The 12,885-nt window shown below is 35.5% G+C and overlaps 1 protein-coding gene across 2 annotated transcripts in view; it reads right to left on the bottom strand.

The window, feature by feature from the left end:
* BMP5 (bone morphogenetic protein 5) overlaps positions 1-12,885 on the bottom strand; it is a 116,570-nt gene that overhangs the window by 47,773 nt on the left and 55,912 nt on the right. For both annotated transcript variants that reach the window (XM_049653851.1, XM_049653850.1), the window contains exon 2: positions 10,503-10,695. In XM_049653851.1, coding sequence (XP_049509808.1) covers positions 10,503-10,695 — 193 coding nt within the window. The remainder of the gene's footprint in view (positions 1-10,502; positions 10,696-12,885) is intronic.

Here is a 12,885-nt window from a genome sequence, read left to right on the forward strand (position 1 = left end):
TTCTATTTCTCTTATCTGAGACTAACTGACACACTCCCTGGTATGCATTGAATGCATACGGTATGTTGAAGTCCTAATCCCTGGTACCCATAAATGTGATCTTATTTGAAAATAGTGTCTTTACAGTGTAATCAAGTTGAGATGAGGTCCTTACGGTGGGGCTAGTCCAGTATGGCTGCTCTCCTTATAAAAAGAGAAGAGACATAGATAGACACACACAGAAGGAAGATGAAGATGAAAGCAGAGATGGGAATTATGCTGACAAAGCCAAGGAACTTTGGGGGCTACCAGAAGCTGGAAGAAGGAGGAAGGGATCCTCTCTTAGAGGTTTTAGAAGAAATATGGACCTACCAATACCTTGATTTTGGACTTCCAGCCTCCAGAACAGAGAACAAATTTCTGTTGCATTAAGCCATCCAATTTTTTTGGTTGTTTCATGTGTTAAATAGGAGATTGTAGGCAGCATCAAAGAATGAAAATGTGTCCATAAGATTTGGTAACAAGGAGGCTGTTGGTAGATGATCAAGAGAGTGGAATTATGGGAATCAAATTGCAGGAGTTGAGGGGTGAATAAATATAAGAAAGTGAAGAAATTTAAAGGGAAGTTTTATATCAGTGAGTTTGGATAAAATGAGGAAAAGAGAAATAGCATGGAATTTGGGACAAAAGGAGCAAACAGAGTCAAGTAGAGGAATTTTTAGTTAATGCAAGAGAAGTGAGGGTATTGATAGGACCCATTTAAATTCACATTTAGAAGACAAAACAACTCGTACTATTTTTAACACAAGAAGAAATATGCATATACAACACTGAAAATCTTCCAAAATAGGCATGTGCTTGGTTATTTCTTTGTAACACTATCCTTGGTTTCACATGTAAAACTTGTTTATAAAAGAAATCACTTCTTAGCAAAGGGAATTGGGTAAACTAACACATATTGGATGAGTCCTTATATGGGACTCCCAGTCATCTTTTGCTGAAATCTGTTTTATCAGGATACTGTATCACAGACTTATAGCAAATACTTTCTTATTACTTAAGCAGAAGGAGTAGGACTCGTGGATACTCTGATGAACCTCATTATTATAAGCCTTCCTTTATAAAGCAAAGAATCATAGTTGTAGGTGGAGTTGTTATCTGCTTAATTTCAACAATGACTTGCTATACATAGCTTTGTTTAGTACTAGAAAAATAATTATTCCCTTCAAGTTACCTTTCTGAGCTTGTTTTTTCTTCTTTAAATAAAGATTAAAATATATACCTCTATAAATATATTGTAGGTATGAAAGGATACACAAATAAAAAAATGCTACGCAAATGACTACCATTGCTATTTTCTTAGCAAAACACATTTATTGCATGTATGTATGTATATAATAAGTTGTGTGCATTATGCTTGATAGAATAATTGGGATAAGAAGTGATTTATGCAATTTTTACTGTGAAAGTTCTTTAATAACCTATACTTACAAATTTGGGGTTTAGGTATTAATTCATTTAAATTTAGTAAAATTTTTGATGCATATAATCCATACTGAACCTTTATATCTGAATCAATTAGAAGAAAAAAAAATTCAGTGGAACATTTATCAAAAGAAGTAAAATTATTTGTATAATCCATAACAAGAAATATTGAGGCAGAAACATTCCCCAGATTGTTATAGTTTCAATATCTATTTCACGTGTGTATATATGTGTGTGTGTATATATATATATATATATATATATATATATATGTATATATATATATAGTTACCCAAGAGTATAACCATTCTATAATCTAACCAAGAAGCACTCAACCTGGTCAAGGAAAGCTTTCAGAAATTGTCTGGAAGAAACACAGATACATTTGGAAGAAAAGTTTCAGTACTTTACTTCCATAAGTCATGAACCTTACAGTCCACAGGACATCTCCAGTTTTTCCAAAATTTCTACTATTATAAGTATTTCACCTCCTTCCATTACCCTTTGCCTTTGGATAGCTTACCAAGTCAAACAAAAATGTAATGATGGCCACCCAAGGAGAAAGCATCATACATCTTCCTCTGGGTGTTTGACATAGATACCATAACACCACTTAAGGAGCCCACTGTCCAGCTCTGGTATGGAATACATGAACAAGGGACAGCAAATTAATAAATTATATTCTCTGGAGTTTATAATGTCAGAAGTTTCTCTCACAAGCAGCTGTAACTTAAGAGAGTTAGAATTTGTTAGCCGATTGATATTTTCAAGTGTTTTTTTTTACCAAAACAAATGTGAAATAATAAAATGCTATGAATCTCACAGGGCACCAATTTTCAGAATATCTGATGCAATGCTGTATTTACATTTCAAAAGTACAGACACAAACTGGTAAAATAGCAATATTAGATGAAATTGGATGACACACATGGCAAAAATGGGAAAAAAAAGTTGAATTCCCACCATGAAAGTTCAGTTTTCTCTCTGCAGAATTTTTTTTAATTGCCAAGATATTGTTAATGTTTAACAGGTTTCCTGGCATGACATCATCCCATATTTTTCCCCTGCAGAGAAATCCAAACATGTGCTACTGGATATATATATACAGAGGCCCCATCATTCAACAAGATATAAGGAAGTAAGACAATCAGAAAGATAGTCCCACCACATTTAATGCCCCCTCATCAATGAGCCATGTGTCCAAAGCACCATGCACCCCAAACTCTAAGACCTCTAAAAACTCTTCCTTGCTATGATTCTCAGGACCCAAAATAGGAAATTAGTCAAAGAAAATTGACTTGACAGCACTTTATTCCTGTGTTTAAATTTATAACTTAAATCTATAAAAAGAGCAGGATTTCTTTGGGTGCCTGGGTGGCTCAGTCAGTTAAACATCCGGCTTTGGCTCAGGTCGTAATCTTGCATTCATGGGTTCAAGAACTGCATCAGGCTCTGTGCTGACAGCTCAGTCTGGAGCCTGCTTCAGATTCTGTGTCTCCCTCTTTCTCTTACTCTCCCCCGTTCACGCTCTGCTCTCACTCTCTCAAAAATAAAGAAACTTTAAAAATAAATACATAAATACATAAATACATAAATAAATAAATAGAAGGACTTCTCAACCTCAGCATTATGGACATTTTGGATCAGATCATTCTTTATTGTGTGGAGGTGCTGTCCTGTCCATTGTAGAAGGTTTACCCTAGCATTTCCACCCACTAGATGCCAGGAGCACCCCATCTTCCCACCCTCACCAACTGTGACAGTCAAAAATGTCTCCAGAAATTGCTAAGTGTTTCCTGGGGGACCAAATCACCCAAGCTGAGAACCACTGAACTAGAACGCAAATCCCTGCACAGTGAAGAAATTTAAGCTATACTTGTGTACCTACGATCCTGTATACTTAGTAAAAGGTCATGAACCACCAAGTGTCCTCCTCTGCTATCCTGCTCTCAAGAGCCCATGAAATCTTCCCGAGTAGAAATTGTCAATGTACGTTCTGAAGTACCTCCACAGAAGAATCACAAATCTTAGAGTGGCAGGATCGGGAGATGATGTAAATATGAAGCTGACTGTGAACTGGAACGATGACAGCTTAACTAAATATATCCAAGTAGTGAAGGTGGCTAATGACATCGAGCAGGCTAGCTTCAGATGTTTTTGCAATGGAGTACAAAAATGTATATTCATAGCAGAACATTAGCAAAAGGTTGAATTATACATTATATATATATATATATAAACACACACATATATAGGTATATAGATATTAATTTTTTCACATACATATAGGCATATGTGTGTGTGTGTGTGTATACATGCGAAAAAATTAATTCAAGTAAAGCATTTAGTACAGTGCCAGACACATGGTGAGTGCCCATTAAATGGGTAAGTGCTGGCTGCTATTCTTAGTAGCAGTAATACAGGCCCTGATAGTTTTATTTGTATTATTTAATTTATACATTTAAACATTTTAACGTTTAGGAATATTTCTTCTAGGACATGTCCCCCTCCCTGTTTCCCTGTCTCTCTGTCCCTCTCTCTCTCTCTCTCTCTCTCTCTCTCTTTGTCTCTCTCTCTCCCTCCTTCCCTCTCAATTGCTCTCTCTTTATAGAAAATTCCTACTCATCTCCAAAGGCCCAGCTCAAGGGTGCACCCCTCTCAGTGGATTCCCCTAAGGTCCCTCACCTTCCCACATGAAGAATTAATTTCCCCTTCATTTGTGTTTCCACAACACTTAGTGCATACTTACATCATAGTGCTTAGCACATTGTATCATAGTTATTAAAGTCTGTGTGCGGCAGGCCCACCACAGCCCCTGGCCCTCGGGCTGTGGGCTTTTGGGATTTTATTTACTCGGCCTCCTGTCCCTTGTGCTAGCTACATGGTAGGAGCTCAGCAAAAGCATGCCGACCTCAGCTGAATTATCTGGAAAATTCAATCATGTGGAAACCTCATTTCCCAATAATGCCAGATATATGAGGTGTGACTGAAGAGCAATGCCTTCTATATAGAATTTGGGGCTGTCAGCCTTATATGAAAAGATTAAATCAGTGAAATGATGCAAAGTGTGTTAACTTTTTAACCAAGAAAAATAAAAATCTGGATAAATATCAGAACACTCTGTTAAATCGCACACATTTAAATACAAGTAGGAATAAATGGGGGAGGTGGGAGATGGTAGAACTAGAATATATCATTTTAAGACTTTTAAGTCTTGCTAAGATAAATAGCTGTGAAAGAGATGACATAATGGGGCATTAAAAATTTTTTGATTCATTAATGCTGTCAAAAAATTCACAGACTAGATAGTTAATAGATCAGACAATGTCTTGAGTAGAAAACATATCTATAAAACATCAATCTGAATTACTTCAAGAATCCCACCACAACACTCCTTGATAATACGTTAGGGAAAGTAAGCCTTATATATTTAACACAGTGCATTCAACAATGCATATACATATATAAATATACATATACATATATAATACATATACATATACACATATATGCATTGTTGAATGCACTGCATTAAATAACACAATCTGTACCAGCTTTTTAATTGTTTTTGAGTTTAATTCAAAACACTAAGTAGGAGTGCCTGGATGGCTCAGTTGAAAGAGCACACAACTCTTGATCTTGGGGTCGTAAGTTTGAGTCCAACGTTGGATATAGAGACTACGTAAAGAAATACACTTTTTTTAATTAATTAATTTATTTTGAGACAAAGAGAGAGCAGGGGAGGAGCAGAGAAAGAGAGAGAAGCAGCTCAGAGATGTCAGCACAGAGCCCAACAGACATGGGGCTTGATCTCACAAAAACATGGTATCATGACCGGAGCCAAAATCAAGAGTCCCACGCTTAACCACCTGAGCCACCTAGGCACCTCCTAATAAATAAAACTGAAAAAAAAATCTAGGTAAAACCTGTAAGTCTGAAGATAGAAGTTTTAAGAGGTGACCCCAGCTTTTAAATTGGCCAGAGGTACTGGTTTCTTTTCCTGTGCCCCAGCTTTTAAATTGGCCAGAGGTACTGGTTTCTTTTCCTGTGCCCATTTTGGTTCTTGATCTAGGAAATATATAAAACCATAGATAATCAACACTAAACAAAATATAATAACATTTGAGTTTCAAAAGTACTTTTTAAAATTGAAATTCTTTCTGTTTTAACTGTGATCACATGATTTGTAAATTATTTTTAATCTATTCTTCCTCACCTTCACAGAGTTAAAGTCAAAGCTCTCTGTTGCAGAAAAACTTTCCTTAGTATAGAGGAAAAAATATATCTATTTCTTTATCTCTCTCCATATTCTGTATGGGAAAAATGCCTTCCATGGCTTAATTAAAAATAAGAGCTACTTATTGTTAGATGCTGGTGTTTTGTTTAGTTTCATTTTGATTTGGTTTTTGCCGGTCTCAACCTGGAGAAGTTTGGGAAGGCTATTTTGTAGAGAAATGCGTAGCATAAAGTTGTTTCATTATTTTCTCTCCCTCTCAACTGGAATCATGTTTGTTTCTAATTATAAAAATAATGTTTGTTATAAAAAATTTCAAAAGTACACAAAAAGGTAAGAATTAAAATTTCAAGCCCACAAGTCTGCAATAAACACTTGGTGCTTCCCTCTGATCTGTTTTCCACATGAGTTTATTTTAAATTAGTATAATCATATATCATACTTTTAGTCAACTAATGTTATAATCTGAGAACCTTCCAGTGTTATCCAATATTTTTAAAACCCAATTTCTACTTGCTATATAAAGTATAGTATCTCTGTTTTTCAGAAAACAAAGTGTAACTTCTTACCTCCTGTTTAACAATGAACTGAAATATTCTCAATTTATGCAATTGCCAACACTAATACTGTAATAAACACTTATATGTGAATCTGTGTCCAATTTGTCTACATCTCTGATATTCCTGTAAAATAAATTCATAAATAAGTAATCTCCCATCTCCACCACTCTTCAGCAGTATTTTAAATAAGAGCTTTATTTATTTACCATTTGCTTTCAGAGACAGCTTCACTGGTGTTGCTAGCAAGTTGGGTGGTATTCATTTCATTATTAAATTTAAAAGCATACTAATTCCTTTTATATGAATCAAAGATCAGGTGATTTTTTCATGAAGTAAAGGCACCTGGCATCATATGACTTACTTGATCTTTACGTAAAAATAGGTGTCAGTAAATGGTAGCTATTATTATCATAATAACCACGTACTTTTGGTTAACCTATGTATGCCATCCTCTAAACCTAGTAAACTAGGTGCTCCTACTGAACTATATGAGTATATATTGACCAATGTATTTATAAAATATCAGCTATGGTCTTTGTACTGTGATAAGCACTAGTTCTTCCCAAATCATCTCAAATACTTTCATTGTTCTGAAATACTTATTATTACTTTTATTCTTTTCATATTTGTAAATGGAGACCCTAAGATATACAGCAATTTCCCCATAGGGAAATTCCAAACTCCATGCTGTTATTGCTATACATGACTATTTTCTGTGCTGGCTGAAATCCTACACAGACACCTGAAATATTCGAAGAATTACATGTACTGTTTGTATATCATCCATCCCTTAAATCTATTTCTTTGGAACAAAAAGAAGAGTGCAAAACGTGACTCCTGGATGTATAGACAAGAACCTAGGACTGCATCTTCTTACACTGTAGATTAATGAACACCAAGTAATGGGTGAATGCCAATTTCAAGGAAAAAGAAAGCACTTTGCCAGAGATTCTCTCACCTGATCAATAGAATATAAAATTTAAATGTAGGGTATACGTGTGGGAATTTGTATATTTTGGATATTGAAAAAGATAATTGGCAAAAATAAAACCCACAGAAAATAATAAGTATAGCATAAACTTACAGGATGATTCAGCAACAATATGTGATAGTAGATTTCAAGTGTGTGAACTTGATAGAATGAATATGGAATTGAATTTACTGAATTAAATTTTAATAAATGCTATTCAGTAAGTTGGATGCCAATCTATTCAATCTATGCCATCCTAGAGTTCAGAATATCAAATACAAATATTTGAGAATATCAAATACAAATACAAATATTTGAGAATTGATCAATATATACATGTATTTTAGAAATCACTTTTCAAAGATGTAGGGAAAATATCAAGGACATTAGGAAATCCTGTGTCTTAGATTTAAATACATGTTAAAAGAAGTAAAGACTTAGCCAACTTATACCCAAGACTACTGAAAAAGCATACAAATGTAGCTATAGAAACATTGATAGTAATATTTTTTAAATCATGTATAATTAGATAACAAACTTTCAAGATAAACAAATGTCCCATATTTAAAGAAATAGAAATTCTCAAAATTGTGAAGTCTGATAAAGTAAGCATCAACACCCATAAATATTCCCAGATGTGTTATTCATAAAAATCAGCATGGGTTCATCAGAAATGAATCTATAAACTATTATCGATAGTCTTTTCTATTATTCCTTTATTTTCATCACGTGTATTATGTCTTAAATTATACAGTTCACATACTTAGAGGTGAAAGAAAGCTAAATGGATGGCTGGTTCAATGGATAACATTCAAAAATATCCTGAGCAGACAGAACAATAGACCTAATTAAAGATTAGGACATCAAATTGTGATCATTGTAAAAGTCTGTATTTAGATTCACATAATCAATAAGTATATTCTAGAGGTAGAGATCTGGCATACCAGTGGTTCCTGTAAAAACCACTTGGGTGGCTATGAAATAACCAACTAAAAATTCTGTGTGCATAACTATTGTGAATGACAAAAAATAGAGACAATTCAAGCATTTTGAGATATGTTAATGGAGTATTATCCCAATCATGGACAATAGTAATTTGAAAACTAATTCATATCAAGCAAATTAGTGCTGAGGATAAAAAAAAAAGAAACTACTTAAGACACTATCCTTTCTTGGGGCGCCTGGGTGGCTCAGTCGGTTAAGCGTCCGACTTCAGCTCAGGTCACGATCTTGTGGTCCGCGAGTTCGACCCCTGCGTCGGGCTCTGGGCTTGCTTCTGATTCTGTGTCTGGAGCTTGCTTCTGATTCTGTGTCTCCCTCTCTCTCTGCCCCTCCCCCGTTCATGCTGTGTCTCTCTCTGTCTCAAAAATAAATAAACGTTAAAAAAAAAATTAAAAAAAAAAAAGACACTATCCTTTCTTTAAGGAGCTCACAATCCAAATGTGGGAACAAACATAGAAAAACAGAATTATAAATAAAATATTTGTTAGTTACAGAAATATAATTAAATAATACATGGAGTATTATCTTAAATTCTAATCACTTAATTTTAAGGCGCCATCATTATTTAGTACTAAAAAAATAATGTAGTATGCCAGGCTCTGTCTCTAACAACAACAACAAAAAACTTAGTATACTCATTTTTTTTTTAATTTTTAAAAAATATTTTAATGTTTATTATTTATTTTTGAGAGAGACAGAGTGTAAGCAGGGGAGCGGCAGAGAGAGAGGAGACACAGAATCCGAAGCAGCTCCAGGCTCCAAGCTGTCAGCACAGAGCGCAAATCAGGGCTCAAACTCACGAACCACGAGATCATGACCTGAGCTGTAGTCAGACACTTAACCGACTGAGCCACCCAGGCGCCCCTTAGTATACTCATTTTATAAATGAAACCACTGGATTGAGATTTAAATAAACAACCGAAAACCTACCCACAGACAAATAGCTAGTAAGTGTTAGAGTTAAGAAAGGAACACAAATCTTTCTGCCATGGAATTACTGCTCTCAAAATAAGATCAGCACTTAATCAAAGTATGTCCTGCTGAACCAGTGTTTCATGGGCATTAAGTATTATGCACTCAAAGGAAAAGATTCCATAATGAGATAATTTTGAAGAAGACTAGGTTTCCTTACTTATAAAGCCTTTCTAAGACTTTAATATATCATGTGCATTGTGAATCTACTAGAGAAAGGTCTAGCAGGTAGGATTTTCAAATGCATTTAACCTCAGAAGCTTTTTATTCTTTTTTCTCCGTTGAGTATTGTGAGGGACCAATGTCCCACTGAACATCCATTGGGAACTCTGGCACTCTCCAAAACCAAGAAAAATCTAAATGTCAGGGACTAGAAATTTTCAAGGAGAGGGAGGAGCCTTGGAGGGGACAAGATAGCTGTCTTTAAATATCTCATCAAAGAAAGACATACTATTTCACCAGAGGGATGATCTAGATCTAATAAATGGAAACAGATTTCACCTTAACATTTCACTGTTGCACTATATGCTAACTAACTTGGATGTAAATTTTAAGAAATAAAAAAATAAAATAAATAAATAAATAAATAATCAATGAGAGTTGGAAAAACTACATATGAGAGCTGTCCAACAAAAGTGGCTAATCACCCATGAAGGTTTTACCCAAGAGATTTCTTCACTGGATGAAAGGTCAGACAACTCTGCTAAGCTTTCTTTTCAACTCTTCTATTTGATGGTTCATTTGCAGCAATTATCAACTGAAGTTTCCATATATTTTGTATTTCAGACTATCTGTCCATTTTTTGCAACATTTTGAATTAACCATTTTGTAGACAGAAGAAATACAGGTTAATGGGCAGAATGTTGCAAATATAGTGCCTTACATCAAAATACACATAACAACACACATATAATTTACATCCATGCCAGTGAGAAATAAAGGGTCTCTTCTCCAACTTAAAAAAAAACAGCAAGTGATTTAAATCATTTCAATTATAAATTTTGTGTGTGCTGACTAAAACGAAAGTTTTCTCATTTACAAAAGGAGACAAGGGGACTGGAAAGCAAATATGGGGGAAGCATGGGACCATCTAGTGCACAGATTGGTGTTAGGAGGAAGGAGAAGCTGGGGAATGTGGAAGGCACTCTTCAGATCCATTACTCTTACTTTCAATGTGTCTACACCTGGCTTTGAATGTCATTACACCCAAAGAAAACATAATATGATAGATCACATGATTATCAATGGATTTAACTACAATTCATTTGCTAGCATAGTAAGTTAGACATAGAGTTGTTACCTATTAGTGTATTCCTTGATGATCTGATATATGCTAATCTTAATTGTTTCATTTTCAAATCGACTATTACTCTGGTCCTTGTATATCCGGAATTCAGCTGCTGTCACTGCTTCCCCATGAGGAATTTGAGTCAGATCAAACCTGAATTCTTTGTAATGCCTTCGCTGGTGAGAAAAATCCTTGTCTCTTTCAACTGGAAAAGAAAAAAAAAAGGGAAGGAAAAAAGTTAATCCTTTATAAAATATGGAAATTAATGGTAAATTCCCCTGCTTTGAAGATGAAAACAAGCAAGTAGGATATTATAAAACTGGGAAAACACTGGAACCGCAGGCTCATACATGTTTCCAGTTGAAGGAAATTCCACAAACCAACAACCTTTATTTCAAAAGCAATATAACCTCTGTGGTTTCATACAAATTCTTGGATCCTAACTAGAAAGGGTATCCAAAAATGTTTTTAAAAGCGAAGATTGTAAAATGATTACTACTATTTTATCAGGTACCAGAACACAGAGGGGTTCATACAGGAATTAGGGATATGTAATAGAAACCCCCAGGGTTCCAGGTGAAGTCAGTGATGAGATTTAGCACAGCGGAGGGAGGAAAATAGCAAGGAGGACTGAGAAATTGCAGGAGCATAAGAACTATGTTTATGACATTGCAAAGGTCAAGTAAATAAAGTAAATTCATGTTCACGAGAGGGATTATTTCTAAAATGCCTTCCCCAGAATTTTTTTTTCTCCTTTCAGCAAATGAAATGTCCTTCTTTTGTTTAAAAAAAAAAAAAAAAAAAAAAAAGCACTTTTATTACTTCTTATACATTGTTTGGTATAACCTCCTTATCCATGGGGCAGCATAAAGCCTTCCAAAGACTTCTGTCTGTTCTTACTCAAAATAGAGAGGAAAACATATTTTCCCCCTTCAGCAACCTTCCCACCAAGTGAAGTCAGAGAACTTTTCCTCTTGGGAACATTATGGAATGTTGAAGAATGCGGGTAGTAAGTGTGAGGCATATTATTATATAACTTGGCTTTGTAAAATAGTATATTATTTGATACTATAGCCACTGAACACCAAAAACCTTCGTAAGAAATTATCTATGCAAAGGACTCATTTTTAGTAATGCACTATCATGTGGTGGAGTTATGTTTCTCAGTATTGGTAGCTTGCTCAAAATCTCTCTGTTATCTAAGATAATGTATAGGTCAGGATCACAAAAATTACACTGCAAAGCACTGGGCACAAGGTGCCTCACAATTACAGCCTATAATAATACTTCTACATATTTCCAGTGATGTGTTCTATTGCTAAAATTTTGTTACAAGAAGATAAAAAATGGGTAAGTTGCGTAAATGAACTCCTAAGTTTCAAAAATTGCAGGAAGATAGGAAAATATCTTTAGGTGCATCATTGAAATCATGTCAACGCTGCTGTAATTATGTGAAACTTGGGGGTCCTAAACAAGAGGAAGGATTAAGATTAAGGAAAAGATAAGAGGGTCATGACCAACCAGGAATGAGGGTGGAGGCCATGGCTGCTAGAACTCTGAGTTCCAGGACCAGATGGGTTCCATGTCTAGAGGAAGCTCATGACAAAGGAATGCATGATTCCTGGACTTCATCCTTCGAAACAATCTTCAGTTTATTTTCCCCAGGAGTAGGAGGCCGTTTAGGAGGGCAGAGAGCTCATCTCCACCTCCACCTCCCAAACCTAAGCCATCAAAGAAAAATATAATCTACACCTGGCCCCGGGAAGCTTGACAAGAACAGTGTTCTGGCAGTCGGGCACATGCTGACACCATCTCAGCATGAAGTTTTGTTTTGTTTTGTTTTGTTTTTTTAGGTATCACTATCTTGGTCCTAAGAGAGGACTGCTCCCAGGAAGATCAGTAATCAGCTTCTCACTAAATAAGGAAGACAATCCCATTTTTAGGATGCTATTTTGGTCCATAATTTAAACTTCTCCGTCTAACCTTCTGCTGGCAATAGCTTAGACTGGTATGAACATATCTCCCTCTGTTCTGTTTGTCCATCCTCCTGACTCAGGTACGTGAGAGGGAATGCGTAAGGGTAGAAAATGCCTACAAACTGGATGTCTAATAACTGAAAGTGCCTTAAAACTTGCCATATTAAAACTTGCCGATTGGGCGCCTGGGTGGCTCAGCCCATTAACCAGCCAACTTTGGCTCAGGTCATGATCTCATGGTTTGTGAGTTTGAGCCCCACGTTGGGCTCTCTGCTGACAGCTCTGAGCCTGGAGCCTGCTTCGGATTCTGTGTGTCCTTCTCTCTCTGCTCCTACCCTGCTTGCTTTCTGTCTCTCTCGCTCTCTCTCAAAAGTAAACAATAAAATTAAAAAGAAAAAAAAAAAACTCGCCACAACTTT

Source organism: Panthera uncia, assembly GCF_023721935.1.
Source record: "Panthera uncia isolate 11264 chromosome B2 unlocalized genomic scaffold, Puncia_PCG_1.0 HiC_scaffold_24, whole genome shotgun sequence".
In the NCBI taxonomy this organism is placed as follows: Eukaryota; Metazoa; Chordata; class Mammalia; order Carnivora; family Felidae; genus Panthera; species Panthera uncia.